At 57.9% G+C, this 24707-nt stretch overlaps 2 protein-coding genes across 3 annotated transcripts in view; both read left to right on the top strand.

The window, feature by feature from the left end:
- The window catches only part of SYMPK (symplekin scaffold protein), a 37811-nt gene extending 29271 nt beyond the window's left edge, over positions 1–8540 (top strand). The window contains exons 20-28 of the mRNA XM_079800451.1: positions 339–447; positions 750–850; positions 1343–1433; positions 2559–2660; positions 6138–6325; positions 7211–7387; positions 7555–7650; positions 7827–8162; positions 8289–8540. Of these exons, the coding sequence (XP_079656577.1) occupies positions 339–447; positions 750–850; positions 1343–1433; positions 2559–2660; positions 6138–6325; positions 7211–7387; positions 7555–7650; positions 7827–8162; positions 8289–8432 (1344 nt within the window). The 3' untranslated portion in view covers positions 8433–8540. The remainder of the gene's footprint in view (positions 1–338; positions 448–749; positions 851–1342; positions 1434–2558; positions 2661–6137; positions 6326–7210; positions 7388–7554; positions 7651–7826; positions 8163–8288) is intronic.
- A 239-nt stretch (positions 8541–8779) lies between these two features.
- Positions 8780–24177, top strand: RSPH6A (radial spoke head 6 homolog A). Of its 2 annotated transcripts, none has more exons than XM_079800453.1 (6): positions 8780–9396; positions 11888–12122; positions 17379–18143; positions 19482–19626; positions 20333–20450; positions 23331–24177. In XM_079800453.1, exons 1-6 carry the CDS (start codon positions 8789–8791, stop codon positions 23566–23568), a joined length of 2109 nt encoding a protein of 702 aa, XP_079656579.1. In that variant the 5' UTR covers positions 8780–8788; the 3' UTR covers positions 23569–24177. The 2 variants fall into 2 exon arrangements, with proteins under 2 accessions (XP_079656579.1, XP_079656580.1); XM_079800454.1 differs by having other exon boundaries at positions 23413–23483.
- Positions 24178–24707: the final 530 nt, after the last annotated feature.

The raw sequence follows: 24707 nt of genomic DNA, 5'->3' as shown, positions 1-24707 counted from the left end.
TCCGAGCACTGTCTCCAGCTCTCCCCCAACCCCCAGTTCTGTGGAGATGAAATTGTCCTATAACGTGGTGTTAGTAAGGTATACATCGTAATGACTTAATATATGTGTATGTGGAGAAATGATTGCAGCAGTAAGTTTAGTTCACATCCGTTAAGTTTCTCATTCTAGTGATGAGAACTTCTAAGATCTACTGTCCCCAGTCCTTACCCAGAGTCCCAGCACCCGCTAGCCACCCTGCCCTTGACACTTGGGTCTCCCCGAGCTTTCGCCCTGGGCCCTCGTCCTCCCCACATCGCCCAGCCCCTTGCTCAGGCCCCCTGTCTCCTCTCTCCCTCCAGATCCGAGGAATGGGCATGAACTCGCCAGAGCTGCTGCTCCTGGTGGAAAACTGCCCCAAGGGGGCCGAGACTCTGGTCACGAGATGTCTGCACAGCCTCACAGACAAAGGTGCCCCCGGGGAGCCCCCTGTCCTCCTCCCCTCCATTGCCCAGGCCTCCCCTCCTCCCCTCCCTCCCCCAGGACCTGGGGGTTAAAGCTGCTGTGCCCCCCCCCCCCCCCCCCCGGGCCTCAGTTTCTGCATCTAGGACAGTGTGTGGCCAAATGCACTTGGAAAACCAGGGCCAAGGCTTCCTGCTCGGAATTGAATTGTTCCTCCCCTCCTCTCCCGCACACCCCACCGTCTCTCCCCTCTCAGTGCCCCCCACCCCGCCCACCCCAACACCCGTGCCGCCTCCTCATTCTGCCTGCAGTCCCGCCCTCCCCGGAGCTGGTGAAGCGCGTCCGGGATCTCTACCACAAGCGGCTGCCAGACGTCCGCTTCCTCATCCCCGTGCTCAATGGGCTGGAGAAGGTAGGGAACTGGATGCCCGGATGCCCCCCCTGTGAGCGCATGCTGGGGCTTGTCAGACCAGGGATCAACCTCAACCCGGCCTCAGCCTCATCTGACCTCAAGCAAGCCACTCCCCTCTCAGCCTTGATGTCCCCCTGACCTGAGGCCTGAAGGGAACCACAGAGCAGATCTGTTCCCAGCACGTAGGAAGCCCCCCGCCCCCAGCATATGCTCCCCTGGATCTTGTTCCCGGTGGGCTGAGACCTTGGGTGAGCTCCATCTCGTGTGTGAGGAGGGGGTGATGATGATAACACTCCATTTGTGGGGGGGTCAGTGAGCTGGTCCAGGGGGTACGTTTCATGGCAGGGGCGTGAGAAAGGTGCGGCTGTCACTGAGTTGAGGAGAAAGCTCAGCCCTAAGGGGCCAGGGAGTGAGAGGAGGAAAGGATCAGAGGCCGGAGCCCAACCCCCACCCAGGCGAGCAGTAGCTGACCTGCCCCCCTGTCCCCCGTAGAAAGAAGTGATCCAGGCCCTGCCGAAGCTCATCAAGCTCAACCCCATCGTGGTGAAGGAGGTCTTCAACCGCCTGCTGGGCACCCAGCATGGTAGGTCTGCCTGCCCTGCCCCGGCCTGCGCCTCGGCCCCCTCCTATGGGAGGCCCCCTCACGTGGTCAGGCAGGAAGGAGGGTCCCGGAAATGAGGTGCCCGGGGCTGTGATGCCACCTTTAGGGAGAGAGGGCTCGCCCTGCTCCCTGGGGCTGCCATCCAGACTCAGCACCGTCTGAACACCTGTCCCAGCCTCCCAGGCCCCGCCGGTGCTGCTTGAGTGGCGGTTTCACCCACAGCGGGAGCAGCATGTGGAGCCTGGGGTTGACTGCTCAGTGTCTTCCATTCCAGGACCCAAGTGCTTTCTCCCTCAGGCATTCTTGCTGCTCCTCAGCTCCTGCCTGAACCCCTCAAGCTGTGGGGGAGGGGCGTTTTTGTCAGGGTCAAAAAGAAAAACTTGCCCTGGCAGGTGTGGCTCAGGGGTTGAGTGTCCTCCCTGCACCAAAGGTCACAGGTTTGATTCCCGTCAGGGCACATGCCCGGTGCGGGCTCCATCCCCAGTGGGGGGTGTGCAGGCAGCCAGTCATCAGTGTTTCTCTCCCTCCTTCTCTTTCTAAAATAAATAAAAACATACTTTTTTAAAAAAGAAACAAACGTTGAACTTAGAAAAATTACCCCGGTGGGTGTTGGAGGCTGTTCCCCAAACCTGGTGATTTAAAACACGCACGTGGAGTGTCCGGGACCCTCCCACGGCGCCTGCCGAGGGCCATCCCCAGCCGCTCCCGCGGCACCCGTGGGAGCCCCGGCCTGGCCTGGCCCGCACATGCCCAGGAGTGTCCGCTGTGTTCGGGACCCCATGAGCCCCATGAGCTCGTCCTGGCCCTGCCCTCATGGGCGCACAGCCCAGTGGGGGAGAGAGACCACCAAACCACACTCAGATGTTGCCCTAACTCGGGACCCAGTGGGGGGCGGAGAGCGAGAGAAGGAGGCCTCCCGGAGGAGATGGCTCTCTAGCTGCTGCCTCTTCGGCCCCCTCTTTCTGTGTTCTTTGTCCCCCCCAGTCCCATTGAAGCAGAGGGCGCCTCATCTCCACTCACTGTTCCCCCAGTGGGGGACTCGGAGATCTCTCCACTTAGGCTTCCAAACTGTCTCCTCCCTTCCCCTCCCCCACTCTCTCCCTGCAGGTGAAGGGAACTCGGCCTTGTCCCCGCTGAACCCTGGAGAGCTGCTGATTGCGTTACACAACATCGACTCAGCAAAGTGCGACATGAAGTCCATCATCAAAGGTGAGGCTCCCCCTGCCCCCCTTACGTGGCCTGGCCTCCACGGACCCAGGAAGAACCTCAGCTCCCCATGCCTCCCTGGAATCCACCGAGTCGGCCGTTATGCCACCTACAGCTCCAGCTCAGAGCTCCAACACCTACCCTGTTTTCCCCTCCCTCCTCCCCCTCTTCTTCCTTCTCTTCTCCTTCTAAGAAAACAGTGCACGTGCCACGTGCTGGCACAGACCTGTCCTCAAGAAAGTTGGGGAGCCCCTCCCTCTCCAGCCCCGGCCCAAGGAGCGAAGCAGAGCCTAGTGTGTGGGTGGGCAGAGGGCACCGGGGCCCAGGTTGGACCAGGAGGAGATGCCGAGTCCAGTTGGGACAGGAGACCGTGGGGTGGGGGTGGTGATGGTGACAAGGCGACAGGCTCAGCACCATCTGCAGTTTCATGGGAGCCGCTGTCCCTCTTGCCTGAGCACCCACTCGGAGCCAGGCTCTCCTGGGTGCCTCACAGGGTGCCTACCAATCCACACCACCCGGTACCTGGTGAGTCTGTGGACTTCCATTTGTAGACGAGGAAATGGAGGTTCCAGAGAGGTTAAGGAACTTGCTTGGGGCCACACAGCACCTAAGTGGTGTCGTAAGTAAAACAGAAGCTGAAGTCAGTGGACCTGAGTTGGAATCGCAGTCCTGCCGGTCCCACCGGTTCCACTCCGTGGGAAGCCTCTCCCTCGGCTCCCAGGCCCCCCCCCCCCCCCCGCCACGCCCTCCCTGAGGTTTCTGGTCCAGAAGCCAAGCTTTCCGGTGCAGCTGGAGCGGACGCCCTCACTGTCGCTTGCTCTCCTCGGAAGACAACTGTCCTCTGGTTCCTCCCGTCTCCTTTCAGGGGCGGGGGCGGTTCCCCTCCTGTCACTGTGCTTTCTTGTCTTTCATGTCTGGCCTGAAAGCCGCTTCAGTGGCTGCATACCCAGCCTTCCCCAGCAAGCTCTGCACCTTTAAGTCGGGGGCGGGGCCTATAACATGTAAAGCCCACACCCGGGGAGGCCTCCCCCTCCAGTGGCCCTGCCCCATGCTGCCCCAGGCTGTCGCATCCCAGAGCAGAGGGTGGCCGGCTTCCGGAGAAGCTGGAAGTTGGGTTTCAGGAATACCGTGATGAAACAAAAGGCAGACTTCCGCAGCCCTCCGACTGGGTTCGGCCCTCGTGGAAGGGTCTGGAAGCCGGGGTCCAGGGGTGGGCTTACGCTCTCAGGCCCCTTTGATGGTCTGAGGAAAGTTACAGGCTCGTTCCCAAAGACCAGTGGTCGGCAAACTCACTAGTCAACAGAGCCAAATATCAACAGTACGACGATTGACATTTCTTTTGAGAGCCACTTTTAATTTTTTAAACTTAAACTTCTTCCAACGCCACTTCTTCAGAATAGACTCACCCAGGCCGTGGTATTTTGTGGAAGAGCCACACTCAAGGGGCCAAAGAGCCGCATGTGGCTCGTGAGCCGCAATTTGCCGACCACGGCCAAAGACAATAAGCACACGCGGCTTTATGTCCAATTTGAGGGGATTCACAGACCCCGCCACCCCGAGCCCATTCGTGGATCTAGATATAGTGCCTGATTTTCCACGAGGGAACCAAGCCCTGGAGATGTCAGCACGGCCTGGCCTTGAGGAACCCCCCACCCCTGCCTCCTGCCGGCCCAGGCCACAGCCTCCGCGCTCCCCCGCCAGCTGTTGGTCCCCAGCACCCAGTCCAGTCAGTTCCCAGCACGTTTCTCCTCTCAGGCACTAGTACCTCCACTTGACTAAGCTCCAGATCCAAAGTCCAGTCCTGTTTTGTGCACCATCGGAACCCCCAATAGCTGATAGTATTAGCAATGCCCCATTAAACCACCCTTTCTCTGGTGAGTTTTCCTATAGCGAGACCTGCCCTCAAGTCTAGTCCCGTGATTCACTCACTGAGCACTTCCGTTCAGCCAGCCCTGTGCTGGGCTGTGCTAGCGACCCAGCGGGGATAGAGACGGCTCTGACCCTGCCCTTGCAGGGGTCACAGTCCATCCTCAGGAACAGCTCAGAGTGAGCCAGGTTGGGATAGGGGCGCCCAGAGGGGCCACCCAACATCTGGTGAGGGCTACAGGGAGGGCTTCCCGGAGGGGAGGACACCTGAGCTGAGGCCACGGAAGGATAAGCAGGTGAGGCAGCAGAAGAGAGGACCATCCCAGAGAAGGGAGGAAAGACGGGAGGCCAAGAGATGCACTTGCAGGGCCTGTAGTCCTCGAGGAAACCCGCCTGGGCCCCCACAGGGCTGGATCTCCAGGGCCTCTGGGAGGTGCAAGGTCAGGTTGAATTTCAAAAGACCCTTCAGTCTGCTGTGTGGAGGGTGGATCAGAGGGCCGAGTGGGAAGCCCAGGAGGAGTGTGGGGTGGAGCTGAGGGGGAGGAGAGGGAAGGAGGCTTTGCAATAAAATAGATAGGAGCTGGGACGCCTGGAAGTGAGGGGAGGAGCAGCCCCTCGTGTCCGGCAGGTGCTCTCTGGCACTTTCCTCACACTGTCCTCTGCCCTTTGGCCCAGATGCCCGCCCGTCCCCTGCCCAGCCTCCTCCCCCTGTCCACCTGTCATTCTTCATCTCCCCCTTTTCCTAACGGGAGCTGCCCTGTCCCTTACAGTGCCCACCCTGCTCTCCGTTAGCCTCTCAAGTATGGGGGGCCTTTCTTTTAGCTCAATAAAGACTTCCTGGTTGACAGACTCACATGGCCAGTGGTGTTTGGGGAAGAGGGGGTTCAGAGGCAGTTTGCTGGGGCCTCCCCATTAGCACAATGGATTGGCGCACCACCTCTCCCACCGATGTCGGGGTACAGACCCCAAGGCCTTGGTGGGTGCTTGCGTTGTCCCAGCCCTCCGGGGGCCCTTGCTGGCCCGGGAGCTGATTGTATGCCCAGGCTCCCTCCTCTCACCCCTCCCTCATTGCTCTGTGGGTCGTGTCCCCACATAGTCTAGGCTTGGTGCCCCAGCAGTAGCACATGCCCTAGGCCCTGATGCGGGGTGGGTGTGGGGGTCCCTTGCTGGTGGAGGGCCATCTCCCTGTCCACTACGGGGGTGCTGATGGGATTCGGAGCTGCCTTCCTGCCTAGTGGGGGTGGAGGTGCCTAAATCAAGCCAGAATGGGTTCCCAGCGGTTGGCAACGTCTTTCCTGCCTCAGCTCTCCAAGGCTTGTCCTCGGAGAGAAAGGGCCCTGTCTCCCCATTGTGTCCAACGTGGGGCTTGCTGGAGCTGGCCATGTCTTTGTCCTTGGGCCAAGCCACCAGGCTTGCGAGGACCAGGCCAGTCCCCTCAGAAAGCGACCCTCTGCTGGGTGGGGGAAGTCTCCCGTTTTGCCCGGAGCTTCTGCAAGTTGGTCTGGGTGTGTACACGGGCAGAAAACGGGGCTACAGCTCTCTGAGGGTGGTGGTGCGCCCACCTCCCGGGGGCAGCTGGGCAGAGAGGACAGGCCCGCTCTCCGCCTCCTCCAGCCACCAACCTGTGCTTTGCGGAGCGGAACGTGTACACGTCGGAGGTGCTGGCCGTGGTGATGCAGCAGCTGATGGAGCAGAGCCCCCTGCCCATGCTGCTCATGAGGACCGTCATCCAGTCCCTGACCATGTACCCCCGCCTGGGGGGCTTCGTCATGAACATCCTGTCCCGCCTCATCATGAAGCAGGTAACCCGCCCTGGACCATCCAGGCCCCCGGCCGTGACTGGCTGCAGCAGGACACTAAGGCTAGATGAGGCCGAACCACAGGCTTTTCCAGCCTGCCTGCCTCTCCCCCCAGGGGGCCCGGATGAGGAGAGCAGCTCCACCCACACTGGCCAGCCCCTTTGCCCTGCCCTTGGCGCTCCAGGGGTCCTACGTCCGCCGTGGGGGAGCTGCCTGCTGGGTGGGTGGGTGCTAGCAGCAGGCAGAGACTTCAGGGGTGCACATCCCAGGAGAGGCCTGGCTGCCCCTTCCCCCACCACTGGCACCCAGGCAGGGTGCACCCTAGAGCTGATGCATTCAGGAGAAGCTAGAAGTCTGGGTTTTCAGGAATCCCGTGATGAAACAAACAACCTCCACAAGCCCTCAGGCTGGATTCAGCCCGCAGGCTGCCACGCTGCTACGTCTGGCTTAGAGGTTAAATGCAGATTCTCACAGACCTGGGGTCAGATGTTGGCTCTGCCCCTAGTTACCAGGGTAACCTTGGACAAGTCCCTGCATCTCTCGGGCCTCCTCTGTTTCGCAGGGCGAATGACGCCCCCTGGCGGCTGCTGTGGGAATGAAATGAGACAAGGCTCACAACACTTAGCCTGGGCCTGGCCCAGGGAGACCAAGGTGGAGGGGCCACTGTTTTCTTCTTCCCGCCTTGTGGTCCTGCCCCCGCTGCTGGGGAGCCGGAGGAGGAGGTTAGGTCCTCTGTGAGGAGGTCAGGGCTGTGTGCAGCCCAAAGGAAATCTGTTTGACGGCAGGGGTTTGAGCCCCAGCAAGGCCCCATCTTGGCACGGTCCTTCCGGTTCCAAGGGTGGCCACTTGCACGCCCCCTGATGCCCCCTTCCTCCCTGCCCCGTCCAGGTGTGGAAGTACCCCAAAGTGTGGGAGGGCTTCATCAAGTGCTGCCAGCGCACCAAGCCCCAGAGCTTCCAGGTCATCCTGCAGCTGCCACCCCAGCAGCTGGGCGCCGTGTTTGACAAGTGCCCGGAGCTCCGGGAGCCCCTGCTGGCCCATGTCCGCTCCTTCACCCCCCACCAGGTATCCCAACATGTGGGGTGGTTGGCCCCGGGGGTCCAGCCCGGGGGACTGGATGGGAGTGGGCAGAGGGGACCCCTGCAGTGCCACAGAATGGCAAGGGTTCTGGGGTGCCCAGGAGGGGTCCCTGGGTTAGAGCTCTGCAGCACCCCATCCTGCTCTTCCCCTAGCAAGCACACATCCCCAACTCCATCATGGCCATCCTGGAGGCCAGTGGCAAACAGGAGCCGGAGGCCAAGGAAGCCCCTGCAGGGCCTCTGGAGGAGGTGAGGGTCCCCCGGCCTGGCACCCGTCTTTCTGGGAGGCTCCCGCTGAAAGGGAGGTGGGGTGGGGGGCGGTTGCTCTTACTCCGGGCCCATCCTGCTGTCTGCCGCCATCCTGAGAGCAGCCTGGGCCCTAGCCCCCACTCACCCGAGCTGCTGTGCGCCCCTCCCGCCCCCAGGATGACCTGGAGCCCCTGGCGCTGGCCCCGGCCCCCGCCCCCGCCCCCAGGCCCCCCCAGGACCTCATGGGCCTGCGGCTGGCCCAGGAGAAGGCCTTAAAGCGGCAGCTGGAGGAGGAACAGAAGCTGAAGCCTGGGGGGGTGGGAGCCCCCTCCTCTTCCTCCTCGGCCTCGGCCTCGGCCAGGTCGGGCCCTCCCCCGCCGGACGAAGCCGTGGATTTCCGGGAGGAGGGGCCCGAGGGGGAGACCCCGGCCATCTTCATCAGCGTGGACGACGACTCGGGGCTGCCGGAGGCCACCTTGCTGGACTCGAGTCTTGAGGGGCCGCTGCCTAAGGTAGGGCTGGCCACCGGAGGAGCAGCGGAGGAAGAAACGCGCCAGGGCCCGGGTGCCCAAAGGGTGGGGGGCGGGCACACCCGCACAGGAGCTGACCTTGACCGGCTCCCCCTCTCCTGTCACCAGGAGGCCGCAGCGGGCGCCGCCTCGAAGGAGGAGAAGAGCCCCCAGACCCGCACCCCCGCCGGAGAAGACCGACAGAAGACTCCCAGCCCCCCCTCCACGGCCGCGGAGGAAGCCGGGGACCCCGAGACCAAGGGGAACAGCTGACGGGCTTGGTGGGGAAGGGGGAGAGGGGGGAGGGCGAGGGGGGTGCTTTGCCTTTCAAAAAAATAATTAAAAAAAAAAAAAAGATTGTGGGTCTGGGGCGCGGGTGTAGTCTCTCATCTCAGCACCTCGGCCGTGGGACCCCGCGGCGTGGGGTGCGCGGGCGGCCGGCTGGAGGCTGGAAGCCCCCCTGGGCTGCGCCTGCGCGGAAACCACTCCGGCCCGCGCCTCGCCTCCCCTGGTAACGGCCCGCCCCGCCCTCCTTGGAAACCGGCAGCTACTGGGCGGGTGCGCGGGCGGGCAACTGGCCGGCCTGTCTGCAAGCCTCCCTCCGAGCAGCCTGCGCGCCCTTTTGGACGATGGGGGACCCGCCGCCCGACCCCGAGCAGCCTCCCCAGCTGGCCTCGAGCAGCTCCCAGGGCTCTGATCGGCGGCGCAGCGGGGAGCCCGCCTCGGTCCAGTTCACGCTCCCCGCGGAGGTGCCGCCGGTGGAGCTGGGAGCCATGAGGAGCAGCCAGGAGGTGCTGGCGGCTCAGGGGTGGCCTCCAGGGGCCAGGCTGAGCCAATATGAGGAGCCCCAGGGTAGCAGCGCGTACCCGACCTCGGATTTCCAGCGCCAACCGTACCTGGATGAGGACAGGACCCACACCAACCTGATGCTGGAGCAGCTGCAGCAGGGCCAGGGCAACCTCTTCCAGCAGCTGGAGTCCGCCTTCCAGGACTCCCAGCCCGACGCCATGGCCCAGTTCGCCGCGTACCAGAGGGAAGAGCAGCAGTTCCAGCAGTTCGGCGAGGAAGCCCAGCATGGGCCCTACATGCGGGATGACCCTTCCCTCCAGTTCTCGCCCTCTGAGCTGGGCTTTATGCCCTTCGATATGGAGGTGTCGGAGCCGGAGCCCCGGGACCTGGCCGTGCAGAACGCCAAGGCCTACCTGCTGCAGACCAGCATCAGTTGCGACCTCAGCCTGTGAGAGGGAGCTCCGAGCGGGGGAGGGGCGGGACCCCGGCGGGGAGAGGCCCCCGCCAAGACCCTCCCTCAGGCTCTGGGGTCTCCTCAGTCAGAGGATGGCTCTGGAGCCATCTAACAGGCTAAATACTGACAATAACTAAAGAGTACAATAGTTGCCAGTCAGTCCTGCACACATTGACCCCTAGTTCTCACACCGAGATTGGCACCTCCACTGTCCCTACTTCACAGAGGAGGAAACCCACAGGAATGAGGGCCCGTATCCGGGACAACAGCTCTGAGGCAGCAGAGCCAGGAGTCCCGCACAAGGGATTGGGCTCACGTGGCCCTGTTACTCACTAACCTTTCCTGCTTGGGGAAGGCACTAGCCAAGGCCACTTAATTATTAACTAGTCATAATACATCTCTCAGCCCCCTTCCCGTTACCTCCTCATGAAGCTCACATTCTGCTGGGAGAATGGACAGTAAATATAATAAGTAATAAGGTGAAAAAATGAGGCAGGATGAGGGGAGAGGGTAAATAGCACAGGTCAGAGAAGGCCTCTGAGCAGCATACGTTTGATCAGTGACCTGAGGATGGCGAGGGGGAGCGCCTTGCAAATAACCAAGTGTTTGGGGCAGCAAGCCTGACGGCTTTAAGGCTTGCTGTGTCTGAGGAACAGCAATGAAGCTGGTGTGACTAGAACGAGGGGGGGGGGGAGGGGCAGTGGGAGATGAGGTTGCAGAAGTGACAGGTCTTGCTAAAGCACAAAGCTGGCCCCCATCCCTCCCATGCTCAGAACCAGGGTCCTCAAGAGAAGGTTCATGTTCCGCACAGGCCTTACTATAACTCAGCCCCTGCCTGCTCTCCAAACTTCATCTCCTGGAGGCTGGTCAAAATCAGCCAGTCGCACTTCCTCAGCAGTTCCCAGCCCTCTAGCTTCAAGTTCCCTTATTGAAAAGCCCTGGCCAGAGGCTGACCTCTCCTTACCCTTCCAAATGGACGGCCCTCCACCGCACCCAGGACGTTGCCAAAGGGTTCCCACACCCCGGGCGTTTGGATATGCATGGCTTTGAAAGCCAACCAGTTTGGTCCTGGTGTTAAATCCTGGCTGTGCTACCAAATACACTTAGACCTCAAGTTTCCTCAGCCTTAGTTTCCTTATCCGGAGCGTGCGGATCATAGCTGTTCCTCAGATGACTGTGGCGAGAATTCAACACGGCTCACTGCCTGACGGTGAATGGAAACCATTGTCATACCGTTACCACGCTGGCCTCCACTCCTACCACAAGCCTTCTCCCTCACTCCCCTCCAGCCATATGGCCTCCTCAGTGTTCCTCCCAGACACGAGGCACACCCTCAGCTCATCATCCCCTGTCACATCATCTATGAGCCATGACAGTTTGGCTTCTTCCTTTGCAATGCTTTTCTTCTTGTCAGATTGCATTGGCTGACGCCTCCAGTGCAGCATTAAACAAGTGAAAGCGGGCATCCCCAGTCACATAGTGGAAAGCACTATAGTCTTGTTTTTTTAAATATATTTTATTGATATTTTTTACAGAGAGGAAGGGAGAGAGAGTGAGAAACATCGATGAGAGAGAAGCATCGATCAGCTGCTTCCTGCACACCCCCCACTGGGGATAGCACTATAGTCTTTTGTCATTATGTTTGGGGTGTGCTGTCGGTTACTTGTAGCTATCCTTTATCGGATTATTTAAATGTTGCCTTCTATTCTTGGTTTCCCAGCTTCTTTTTTTAATCATGAATGGGTGTTGAATTTTATCAAACAATTTCTCTGCGCCTACTGAGGTGATCTTACAGATCCCCTTTAACACACGGTCATGAGGAGTTACAGTCTTTTTCTATTTTTCTAACATCAGTCCAGTCGTACATCCCTGTCGATTCATCCACTTGAATCAGGGTGTGTCATCCTTGTGAGCAATTGCTGGGTGCCATTTGGCTTAGGATTTCAGCATCTCTTTTCTCAATGAGATCAGCATGGAATTATTTTCCTTGCTCCTACTGAACATTGCAAACCATCACCCATCCCTGGCATTCCCAGTCCCATTCCCTGCTTTTTTTTAAAAATATATATATATATTTTATTGATTTTCTACAGAGAGGAAGAGAGAGGGATAGAGAGCTAGAAACATCGATGAGAGAGAAACATCGATCAGCCGCCTCCTGCACACCCCCCACAGGGGACGCGCCTGCAACCAAGGCACATGCCCCTGACCAGAATCGAACCCGGGACCCCCCAGTCCGCAGGCCGACACTCTATCCACCGAGCCAAACCGGTCCCGGCCCATTCCCTGCTTTATTGTCTCCTTAGACATTACCACCCCTGACAGCATGAGTTTTGCATATTTGGTTCATGTCTATCTCCATCACCAGAATGTCAGCTCCACTCTCGTCTCCTCTACTGTGTCCCCAGCGCCAGGCACAGGGCCGGGCGCAGAGCAGTGAGCCGAGTGAGTAATATCCCCCACCTCCCACTCCCTCCGGAGGCAGGTACGAGCACCTGGTGAACATGCTGACCAAAATCCTGAACCAGCGCCCCGAGGATCCCTTGTCCATCCTGGAGTCGCTGAACCGCACCACACAGCTGGAGTGGTTCCACCCCAAGCTGGACTCGCTGCGGAATGACCCCGAGATGCAGCCCACCTACGAGATGGCCGAGAAGCAGAAGACACTCTTCATCCGGGGCAGCGGCGTTGAGGGCGAGCAGGAGATGGAGGAGGAGGTGGTGAGTGCGCCAGCGGGGAGGAGTGGCGGGCGAGTGGCAGCCCAGACTGGGGCATAGCCTGTGCTGAAGCCTGGAAGTGAGGGAGCATGTGGACTCCAGAAATGCAGGTGATCTCAGTTTAATGTGTGTGTTCAGTGGCGGGCGGGGGGGCGGGGGGCTGTCACAGGGGACCTTGAGTGCCAGGCTGAGGGGTGCAGGCTTTCTCCTGAGGCCACTGGGGCGCCTTGGGAGGGCCGGAAGCAGAGGACAGGCTGGTCAGCTCTGCTCTGGAGGAAGCTGAGCCCAGCTGCCATGGGGAGGTGGCGGCTGGCCTCTCCCGCCATCCCTCCCTCCTCCCTCCCACGTAGTGCCGCTGTGCAGGGTTTTCTGGGAAACACTGCCTCCTGGAACCTCTCAGCACTGAAGTGTCCCCTAGCCCCTGGACTCGGTTTCCCCTTTTGCAAGAAGAGCTCTTCCGCCGACTAGTTTCCAGAATTGGATGACTGCTTGAACTTCGGGTGAAGTATTCCTTCACACATTCAAGAAACATTTGTTGAGGACTCTCTGATTATGATCATTCTGATGCCTCTTATGCCCTGCGCCAAGACCTTCAGGAGTGTTGTCTCCTTTCAACCCTGTAACAACTCACAAGGCAACTGCTACTTATTATATTCTTACTAGAGGCCCAGTGCACGGATTCGTGCACTGGTGGGGTCCCTTGGCCTAGCCTGTGGGGATCAGGCTGGAACTGGCTCTCCGACATCCCCCAAGGGGTCCCGGATTGCGAGAGGGTGCAGGCCAGACCGAGGGACTTCACTGGTGCACCATCACGGCCCGGGAGGGATGTGGGAGGTTGGCCAGCAGGGGAGGGACCGTGGGAGGGCTCCAGGGAATGTCCAGCCCATCTAGCCTGGTCCTGACCAGCCAGACCCCAGCAGCAAGCTAATCTACCAGTCGGAGTGTCTGGTCCCTGGTGGTCAGTGCACATCATAGCTAACGGTCAGTTAGGCTTTTATATATAGAGATAGATTTGTAGAAGAAGGACTTGGGCTCAGAGGGAACGAGCTAGGCAGGGCTGGAGACAGGACCAGGAAGGCAGGACCTTGACCTCCAAAGCCCTGCTAAGCTCTGCCCAATCTGCAGATGCTGTTTGTCTGTGTTGGCTTCTGAGATGCTAGGATTCTGGCGAGAGTGGGGTGGGATAGTGAGAGAACCAGCAACAACAATCTGGCAAAGAAATGAGCCCTGGTGAGCAGAGTGCACTTGGGAATACAAGTTTTAGGCACGAAGGACAGTTCAGTTTTATTTGAGAATATAGTTTTGCATTTCAAATCAACAGTCTCTCCTGGGGAGGCCCCACCCCCTTAGAACTGCACCTTTCATCCTCCACACCCCAACCCCACACACCAATCAAGTCCCTTAAGGCCCCGCTTCCTCCGCCTCCTTAGAACTCTGTGGCTTTTGAAGCTCCGCCCCATTGAGATTCAATCTCTTGGGAGGGTCCGCCCCTTAGAACTTGGAGCTGGAGTTCTCTCTCTTTATTTTTAATATATATTTTTTATTTCAGAGAGGAAGGGAGAGGGAACGAGAGATAGAAACATCAATGATGAGAGAGAATCATTGATTGGCTGTCTCCTGCACAACTGGGGATCATGCCCACAACCTGGGCATGTGCCCTTGACCTGAATCAAACTCAAGACACTTCAGTCCGCAGGCTGATGTCCTACCTACTGAGCCCAACGGGCTAGGACCGACGGAGCTGGAGGTCTTAATGTGAGGTCTGTAGAAGGGCAAAAAAGTGGAAGTTTGTGGTCTGTGCAGGATTCTTGGAAGAGACTCAAAGAAATTGATAACTCAGAATTATATATACACTAGAGGCCCGTTGCATGAAGATTCGTGCAATAGGCCTGCCTTCCCCTGGCTGCCAGCACCAGTTTTCCTCTGGCACCCGGGACCCAGGCCTTCGCTCTGGCTGCCGCCTTCAGTCTTTGCTCCGGCCAGAGTGCCGCTCCTCTAGCTCCCTCCACCCCCTGCTCTCCCCCTCATAGCAGGCGTCCGCCCCACCCAGCTGCTTTGCGCCTGTATGTGTGCTGCCCAGAGGCCAGGAGCGGCTGGGGGGTGGGGCCACCGCCATCTTTGTTGGGTCCATTTGCATACGCACTGCTGATTGGCTGGTGGATGTCACAAAGTGATGATCAATTTGCATGTTTCTCTTATTGGTGTAGATTTTTTTCTGTCTGATGGGAGGAAGGGCTCTCACTCTCATTTTCTATTTCTTTCCAATGGCTAGCCATGACTCCCCCTGCTGAGAAATGCCACCTCTGCCATTGATGTTTACCTGGACACCCGGTCTGTTTCTGGACTCTCTAGTCTGTGCCTTCTCTCTCTGGCCGGCTTCCCGCTTGCTGTGGTCGCCACAGGGCAGGGCTGGCTATTTGGGAGCTTGAGGCTCTCATCACTGTGGCCTCTGATTTGAAAAGTTCCTATTTTCACGTTTATAATTTTAGACTAGCTTTAGTATTATGGTGTCACAGCCCAAACACCAACACTGTACTATACATGCTGGAAGTACAGGTCACTTTAAGGCAGGAAACAGGTGATGTCGCAGAAATGGAGACATGTGACTATCACACCTGATGGTTAGGTTGCAAGCAATCTAGGGCTGGCAAGGTGGCTCCCAGCAAAGGGGCCCTGAGGGCTGGCTGTCTTCTCCCCTCACCCCTACCCTCCCATCCCAAAAGAAGCAGTTTGCAGGGGGAGCAGCAGAGTCTGATCTGTCATCTGGGGGCAGTTGGCCACTCTTGCTCCAATCAGCAGTGGCCGGAAGGGCAGGGTGAGATCATTTAAATGTGGTCGTGTTGTAGGCAGCGGGAGCCGCACCAGGTGTTAGATGGATGGGGTGGGCCCAGACCTGGGTTCAGCAACCTCAGTACTTGGAGTTCTGGCTAGGAAGGAATTCAGAGCCGAGACTCAAACTCTAAGAGAACATTTATATATAAAATCTCAGAGGTGGGGAGAGTAATTCGTAGAAGAGATGGGCTGAGGAGAGGAGTTAGAGAGGCAGAGGAAGGGTCCGTGGAGCTGGGGGGGGGGGGGTGGGTGGAGAGGGGGATGGGAAAGACTCTGGCGTGCTCCCAGGAGGGAGAATGAACTGGGTCCTCCCTCCTACGGGTTTTCAGGGTGGAGATTTTAGAAGAGGTCCCAGGGAAAGATCTATTTTAAAATATACACTGAGTGGCCAGATTATTATGATCTCTGAACGCATAATAATCTGGCCACTCAGTGTGTGTGTGTGTGTGTGTGTGTGTGTGTGTGTGTGTGTGTGTGTGTATGGGGCCTGGTGCATGAATTTGTGCATGGGTGGGGTCCGGCCAGCCTGGCCAGGGAGAGGGGACATGGGCAGTTGGCCGGCCAGCCTGCCTGCTGGTCGAACTCCTGGTCGAGGGGACAATTTGCATATTAGCCTTTTATTATATAGGATATACACTGAGTGGCCAGATTATTATGCGTTCAGAGATCATAATAATCTGGCCACTCAGTGTGTGTGTGTGTGTGTGTGTGTATTGATTTCAGAGAGAAAGGGAGAGGAGGGAGAGAGAGAAACATTAATGACGAGAGGGAATCATTGATCGGCTGCCTCCTGCACGCCCCACACTGGGGATCGAGCCCACAACCCAGGCATGTGCCCTTGACCGGGAATGGAACCGTGACCTCCTGCTTCATAGGTTGATGCTTCACCACTGAGCCAGGCCCGCTGGGCTTGGTCCTGTCTTTTTCTTTCTGTAAACTGGCCTCCATCGTCCCTCCGTGCAGAGAGCCAGCCACTTCACATTTACACACGTAGGTGTCTCCCCTCCAGCCACACGGAGAAGTTGGCCCCCGGTTAGTTCCCTGTTGCTGCTGGAGCCAATCACCACAAACAGCTTCAGACGACTTCCTGTTCCCTCTGACGGCTCTGGAGGCCGGCGGACTGGGTTTCACTGGGCGAACACCAAGGGGAAGGCGAGGGCTGCCTTCCTGATGGAGGCTCGTGGGAGAAAAGCCCGTTTCCCTGGCTTTTCCTTCCTCCCTCCGTCTTCCAAGCCAGCAGGGGACATCGTCAAAGCTCCTACCCTGACCTCTGCTTCTGCCACCACCCTCTCAACCTCTCCTGCCTCCTCCTTCCTCTTATCGAGGCCCTTGTGACTTCCCCCAGGGCCATCGCTCCCTCTCAAGATCCCCCACTGGATCACACCTGCGTGTCCCTTATGCCCTGTAAGCTCACATGTTCACAGGCCCCAGGAGTAGGGCATGGACTGCTTTGGTGCGATCATTATTCCGCCCGCCCACCCTCCCCCCTTTCTCTCCATCTGATTTCAAATTCTGGCAAGGGAGCCTGCTGTCTCCCTGGCTTGGGCTGTGGGTTCCCCTGCTCGGTCAGGCTGGCCAAGGCCAAGGCCAAGGCCAAGGGCAGATTGTGCTGACCTCATAAGGAAGGGCCGCATCAGTTTTGTTCTCTGCTGTATGTTAGTGCGTGCACTAGTTTGGGCCTGGTACTCACTGGATCTTGAATAGAGATTTCTGGACTGACTGAATGAGAAAATATTGGGACAGCCTGTGGCCAAATGGATAAGGGGCAATTGGGCCGAAACCTTCCTGTAGTCTAGTCCCAGGAAGGTTTCTTGTTCTTGCTCCCTTTCTGCTCTCTCTCTCTCTCTCTCTCTCTCTCTCTCTCTCTCTCTCTCCCCCTGAACAAAGCAGACGGTAAAAAAGGAGGCAGTGAGGGCAGGATTTATCGCCACCATCCTCCAACATCACTGGTTCCTGGGTTCAAGTCCAGCCTCTTCCCTTCATTTGCCATGTGACTTGGGGTATCTCTTAAAAGTGCATTTAGTTGCAATAACAGTAAACATGACCAGAAAGGGGGGGGAGGGGTAAGGCAGTCAGTGATGCCGATGAGGACCAGGCAGTCTCCGCCTCTCCGTTCCACCACCATCAGGGTGTGAGACGGGTGTTGCCTCACGGTCCCAGTGTAGCTGCTGCAACTCCAGCTCTCGCATCCCACTCCAGGCAGGAACGAGGGGGAGGGATGAAGACGCCAGGGATTTTTTCTTCGTGTGATTTTGCCTTTTCCATCAAGGGACAGCCTCCCCAAGGACTGGCCCTGCTTCTCAACGCCAGGGGGCGGCAGGAGCAGCTGGGTGACCCCGCACGTCAGCTCTCTGGACTCCAGAAGAGCCAGGACGGGGAGCAGGGCTTCACCTTCCTCCCCTCTGCCCTCCACCCTCCCCTCTGCAGGCAGACACGGCCGTGCCCAACATCATGGAGTCAGCCTTCTACTTCGAACAGGGCGGCGTGGGCCTGAGCTCCGACGAGAGTTTCCGCCTCTTCCTGGCCCTGAAGCAGCTGGTGGAGCAGCAGCCAATCCACACCTGTCGCTTCTGGGGCAAAATCCTGGGGCTCAAGCGCAGCTACCTGGTGGCCGAGGTGGAGTTCCGGGAGGGCGAGGAGGAGGTGGAGGAGGAGGAGGAGGTGGAGTTGATCGAGGGTGGCGAGGTCACCGACACCCACGGCGAGGAGGAGGGCGAGGAGGACGAGGAGAAGGCCGCCGACATCCTCCCCAAGCAGATGTGGAAGCCGCCGCCCGTCATCCCCAAGGAGGAGAGCCGCTCGGGCACCAACAAGTACCTGTACTTCGTGTGCAACGAGCCGGGCCGGCCGTGGACACGGCTGCCGCACGTCACGCCCATCCAGATCGTGCAGGCCCGCAAGATCAAGAAGTTCTTCACCGGCCACCTGGACGCACCGGTCATCAGCTACCCGCCCTTCCCGGGCAACGAGGCCAACTACCTGCGGGCCCAGATCGCCCGCATCTCGGCCGCCACGCACATCAGCCCCCTCGGCTTCTACCAGTTCAACGAGGAGGAGGGGGACGAGGAAGAGGAGGGCGGCGCTGGGCGAGACTCCTTCGAGGAGAACCCCGACTTTGAGGGCATCCCCGTGTTTGAGCTGGTGGACTCCATGGCCAACTGGGTGCACCACATGCAGCACATCCTCCCGCAGGTGAGGCCCCGGGACCGGCCCCACCCGTCCCAGAGCCCGGTGGCTCGGGTGTGACTCCCCAGACCTAGCAGACTCCTGCTCTCTGCTAGCCACGGTGCTTAGCCCTCATTCATTCATTCACTCATCCATCCATTCCCCATTCATTCAGTCAGGCAAAGAAAAGTCAGATCCTGTGGGGCCAGATGCCTGCTGGAGTTCTGAGCTTTTCAGATTTTGAAAAGGTAACTGCATGCCCCATGGAGCAGGCAGCGCCTCAGGCCAGGCTGGGGCGGCAGCCCGGGCTCAAAGGCCTCCGCGTCTTTCCTGCCGAAAAACTGCACGGCCCCCCGCCGGTCAGGTCAGGGGTGCGGCCAAATGCCTCATGAGAAACTTCCGATTTTCAGAGCTTTTCTTGTCGGGTTTTGGAGTTGTGGCTAAGAGATTGTGGACCTTCATTTATTGAACGCCTATGGGCCTGAACTTTATACCCACTTATTTACTCATTCAAGGAAACACTGGCTATAGGCTTAAAATATTTTCATTCAATAAATACTTATTGATTCCACAAGGTTTTTTTAAAAAATATATATTTTATTGATTTTTTACAGAGAGGAAGGGAGAGGGATAGAGTTAGAAACATCGCTGAGAGAGAAACATCCATCAGCTGCCTCCTGCACACCCCCTACTGGGGATGTGCCCACAACCGAGGTACATGCCCTTGACCGGAATCAAACCTGGGGCCCTTCAGTCCGCAGGCTGACGCTCTATCCACTGAGCCAAACCAGTCAGGGCTGATTCCACAAGGTTTTAATGAATCCAAATAACCCCTTTGGAGATCCGTACAGCCCTCGTTGCCATCTCATAGCTGATGAAACTGAGCTCTGCAATATACCGTGCACTTGGGTTCACTCATTCCTTCAACAAACACGGATCAGCTCCTCAGTATCTCATGTAACCCAACAGCAATCCGATGGGAGAGGCATCTATAACACCCCCATTCCACAGCTGGGAAAACAGAGGCTGATATGGGCTGCCGAATGTCGGCTCCACAGGGCAGAGATTTGGGGTCTCTTTCCTCAAGGGTGCATCCCAGCACCTAGCGCAGGGCCTGTATGTAGCAGGTGCGCATAAGTACCTGATGAATGAGTGAATGGATGCTCAGATGGGGGCCACGGGGCTAGCAGGAGGCAGGAGCTGCCTCGGCCCATTTTCTGCCCCCAACTCCTGTGACTAACCCTGTCCCCCTGCCCGTACCTGGGTCCCTGCGGACAGTCCCCCGGGGCCTGCCTGGCCCTTCACCTCCTCCCAGAGTGCAGGCTGTCCTCTGTCCTCTGTCCACCTGACTTCCCCCACCTCCAGGGCCGCTGCACTTGGGTGAACCCTTTGCAGAAGAAGGAGGAGGAGGAGGAGCTAGGGGAGGAGGAGGAGAAGGCCGATGAGGGGATGGAGGAGGCGGAGCAGGAGATTGGGCCCCCGTTGCTGACGCCACTCTCAGAAGATGCAGGTAACGGTCTCCCTCACCTTGTGCCACCAGCCTGAAGTGGGGGGCGGGGGGGGGGGGCGGGGAGATGGGCTAGAACATTGCAGGGTCGTCTCTCGGAGCCTCAGCTGTTATCTCGCCTATAAAACGGGCATCATGTCAGCGCCTCCTCCTGGGGTTACGGGAAGCGTCCACCTTGCGAGCGGCGGCTGGCGCCCAGCAGGGCAGTGCCCACCTGGGGGCATGTGGGCTTGGGGAACGAGAGAGAGTTGGGGAGGCCTCCCCAGAAGAGGCGGAGCTCGGACGGGATTTGGGGAGAAGGGACAGTCATCTCCTGAGTTTGGGGCCTCAGGTGCCGGAGGGAGCAGGACGGGGAGGCTGAGAGTGGGCGTGGGCAGAGCCCATGTTGTGACCCGTGCGCTGCCCTCTGCCCTCTGGTCCAAAGCAGTGGCCAGCCGGGGGGAGACGGGCAGCGGCTGCCCTGTCTGTGCCCCTTCCGGGTGCAGGCACTGAGGGTCCGACAGACGGCCTGGCTCCCTGGGCGCACGGGAAGGGGGTGGCCACGAGCAGGGTGCCAGCGCTGAAGGCCGTGCTGTCAGTCACCACAGTTCCCTCCACACCCCTCCTCATTTCCCCTCCTCCCCCCTCTCCGCTCCCTCTGGGGGCTGTGCAGGGCGTGGGCAGCCAGCGTGGAGCCTCTGACCTCCTGGTGCTCCTCACGTCCCCACAGAAATCATGCACATGTCACCCTGGACCGCGCGCGTGTCCTGCAGCCTCTGCCCGCAGTACTCCGTGGCTGTCGTGCGCTCCAATCTCTGGCCCGGGGCCTATGCCTTCGCCATCGGCAAGTAGGTCTTCTCCTGGTCTCCCAGGGGAGGGCGCCCCCACAGGCCGGCTGGGCAACTCACCGGGGTGGGCAGAGATCGGGAGGGAAGCCCCCCAGGCTGAGCCCCTCACTCTGCTTCCAGGGGTTCCACTGGCCTAAATGAGAAACCCCACACCAAGAGGGCAGCCCCTCGGAAAAGAGAATGGGGGACCAGAGAGGGGAAGGGGCTGACCCCAGGGAACACAGCATGTGCGGGATTCAAACTTGGGTCTCTGGTCCCCTGGCCCGGGCTTCCCTGCTGCATGCGTCACAGCTGAGCTGACGGGACTCGGGAGCCCCCTTTGGGGTGGCCCTGACAAGAGCAGAGTCTGGGGCCCCGTTGCCAGTTCTTCTCATTTGAAGGGTCTTCTTTCAATGGGCCGGAAGTCTTCCCCACCTGTTGCTCCCAAAGATTTTCAGGCGGAAATCACTTTTGCATCTTCCCACCTGCAGCTACACACTCCCACCAGCGTCTTCGCCCCTCTTACCAGGCACATCCCAGCCTTTCTGATCAACCACTAGAGGGCGCCACCTGCGGCCACAGGGCGAGCGTACTTACCCGGTCCGTCCACCAGGTGGCATGGCGCTTTTTCAGAGATTTTCCTTTTCTATTCGCTACCATGACATACAGTCGAGGTGGGAATTCATGTCATCTTGACACTTCAGCCACATGCTTGGCAATGATTACTTCTTCTCCAGAAGCAGGGAAGAGGCACGCTTGCTTTTGCCAGCACACTTCTGGCCACACCCTGATTTGTCAATATCCCTCTGGAAACAAAAGATCCAAATTGGGAGCTCCAGTCACCCATCCACCCTATATCCCCTAACCACTCATCCATCCACCCTCCCACCCACCACCCAATCATTCATCCATCCAGGCACCCATCCATTCATCTATCCATCCATCCATCAATCCTTTCTTTTTTTTTTTTTTTTTTCACTATAAAAGACCCCTGTTTGCCAGCTGTGTGCTGGGCCCCAGGCCCTTTGTTGGAAAGGCAGATATGGATCCTGCCCCGGGAGCAGACACAGGAAGCATGGGCGTTAATTGCGTAACATCTCTCACCCCCCACTCACTCCTCCAGCAAACCCTCCCCCAAACCCCGTCACAAACTGAGATGAGGACACTAAGGAGAATGGAGGGGCCAATGCAGGGACAGCTTTTCTCTGTCCTGCCTGGAAGGGAGCAAGGAAGGATTCCTGAGAAAAGCAGCCTTGATCGGAAATCCTTGGGGGAAGAAAGAAGCAATGGGGGGAGGGGAGTAGGCAGGAGGACATTCTAGACTAGAGTGTCTGGTGAGTGCTAGGACTGGCTGGGGACCTGGCTGAAGCTCAGCTTGTGGTTGCATGGGTCTGGGTGGAGACCCGGACTCTGCCTTCCCAGCGAGCTCAGCCTCCGGATCAGCAAAATCCAAGTCAAACTGCTCCCATGACAACCTCTCCATCCCCATCTCTCCTGCTGTCTCTCTTTCTCTCCCTACTTCTCTCTGCCTCTCACCCTGCCTCTCAGTTTATTCTCCAATTTTCTCCTCTTTTCTTCCCCAGTTAAAACTGGGGAGACGCGAGCTGGCCGGGACCCGACCGATTCTGTCCTGAGTATTATTATCTCCTCCCTTTACAGCGCAGGCACCACAGCAGGGATTCTAGTCAGTTTTGTGACTGATAGCTAGGTCCCCACATCTAGACCCGTGCTGTCCATAGTAAATGAAATAGGAGCCACCTATGGCATTTTAAATTTTCCAACAGCCTTATTCAAAAAGTAAAAATAGCCCTAGCCGGTTTGGCTCAATGGATAGAGCATCGGCCTGTGGACTGAAGGGTCCCAGGTTCGATTCCGGTCAAGGGCACATGCCCAGGTTGTGGGCTCGAGGCAGCCAATCAATGATTCTCTCTCATCATTGATGTTTCAAGCTCTCGCTCTCTCTTTTTCTCTCTCTCTCTCCCTTCCTCTCTCTGAAATCAATAAAAAAAATATTTTTAAAAGGTAAAAATAAACAGGCAACATTCATTTTAATATATTTTATTTAGTCCCAAATACCCAAAACATTATTACAACATGAAATCAATAATGTAATAATGATTGACGAGCTATTTTACATTCTTCTCTTTCATACTAAGTCTTTGGAATCTGAGCTGAGTTTATGCTTACAAGCACATCTCAATTTGGACCTACATTTTAATTGGGAATACTTGGCCTATATCCACATTTCACAACCTTTCCAATTGCAAAAGTAGACTCATGCACCCAAGTTGTCCCAGTCAGACTTAGCTGTTTCCAATACCGAGTTGAGTATTGGCTTTATTGTTTAAATTTAAATGAATTAAAACAAAAACAAAAAATCCACTCCACCCAACAACAGCAGAATACAGATTCTTCTCAAGTGCGCACGGAACATTCCCCGGGGTAGACCATATGCTAGGCCGTAAGACAAGTCTTAATGGACTTAAAAGGATTGATCAGAGAAAAAGAAGTTTCCTAACAACACTGGAATGACATTAGAAATCAGTAACGGAAGGAAATCCACACACATGTAGAAATGAACACTTTCCTGAATCACCCGTGGGTCAAAGAAGAAATCCCAAATGAGATTAGAAAAGTAAATCCATTTAGAAATTCCGTGTTTTGCGTGTGCTAGCCATGTTTCACGGGCTCAGCGGCCACCGTTGGACGCCGCGTGGCACTTGGTATCTGCTCGGTGTTTAGGGAACAAGGGAACAGAACAACCCAGGGGCACCCTTCTCCCCACCGCGCACAGCGTCTCCATCGCCCTGTGTCTGTGCCGACTCCCACCCCCCACCCCCCCACGACGCCCAGGCTGGGGCCTCGGAGGGAGGACTCCCCGCTGTCTCACTGCCCCCCCAGGAAGTTTGAGAACATGTACATCGGCTGGGGCCACAAGTACAGTCCGGACAACTTCAACCCCATGCTGCCGCCGCCCGTCCAGCAGGAGTACCCCAGCGGCCTGGAGGTCATGGAGATGAGCGACCCCACGGTGGAGGAGGAGCAGGCCCTGAAGGCGGCCCAGGAGCAGGCCCTGGCGGCCGCTGAGGAAGAGGAGGAGGACGAGGAGGAGGATGAGGATGAGGACCCCGAGGACTGAGGCCCCGCAGCGCCCTCCCCCCAAGCAGGTAGAGAGCGCGTTGTTCCTTTTGCGTAGTTAGGAGCTGTTTTTTTCACTGTTGGTTTGCTTTCTGCCCCTGGAAGGCAGCTGCTCGAAATGAAACGTTCCCCTGGCGTTCCGGCCCGGTCATTTATTCATTTGCTCACCGACCTGTGGACGTGACCCCCACGTCAGGGCGATGGGCTCTGCCGGGAACACTGACACAGCTCCGCACAGGCTCCCCCGTTTCCCTTGTCCATTCCTCGGGGCATGACGTGCCTCTGGGAGGGGGCGAATGCGGGAGGCAACCGGCCGATGTTTCTCTTTCACATCGATGCTTCTCTCTCCTTTCCCCTCTCTCTAAAAACCAACTGGCATGTCCTTGGGTGAGGATTTAAAAAAATAAAAGTAAAATAAAAAGCCTCCTGTCAGCTCAATCCAGCCCAGGGGACACAGAGATGAGCAAGCAGCCTCTGCTTTCCCGTGGCTCATACGCTACAGGGGAGACGGGAGCACCCCCAAGCAATGACAACCCAGACGGTGTTGCCCCAGGACTGACAGAGCCCCTCAGCTGCCGCTTACAGGGTCAGGAGCAGCTCTGGCTGGGTAGCTCTGTTTGCTTAGAGCATCAGCCCGATAGGCTACGTTTGCAGGTTTGATCCCTGGTCCAGGGCGCATACAAGAATCAACCCATGAATAAGTGAAACAACAAATCGATCTCTCTCTCCCTTCCTCCTTCTCAACTTAAAAAAAAAAAGGGGGGGGGGTGAAGGGCAGAGTGGGGAAGGGCATTCCAAGCAGAGGAACAGCATGTGAGGAGCCCCAAGGGTAAGAGAGAAGGTGATGTACTGAGGGAGCTTCTCTAACCTCATTTTTTGGGACACGGTGTGAAGAGTTTGTGGTGAGAGAGGTGATGGGAACGCAGATGGCAGGAAGAGATCACTCAGGGCTTAACTTGCCCCGAGAGCACTAGGGAGCCACAGATGGACTTTCAGCAGGGGAGGGCCTGGTCATGTTTGTGCTCTAGGTGCCAAGGGGAGGGGAGACAGGAGTCTGGGAGAGCAGAGATAAGGCTGGTACAGGGCCCGGAGCAGGAGAGGAGCAGGTGGGACCGTGGCTGTGCAGAGGAAGGGGCTGGA

Source organism: Cnephaeus nilssonii (assembly GCF_951640355.1).
Source record: "Cnephaeus nilssonii genome assembly, chromosome: 20".
Lineage (NCBI taxonomy): Eukaryota > Metazoa > Chordata > Mammalia > Chiroptera > Vespertilionidae > Cnephaeus > Cnephaeus nilssonii.
Note: the sequence above shows the minus strand (reverse complement) of the source record. Positions and strands in the feature narration are given on the sequence as shown.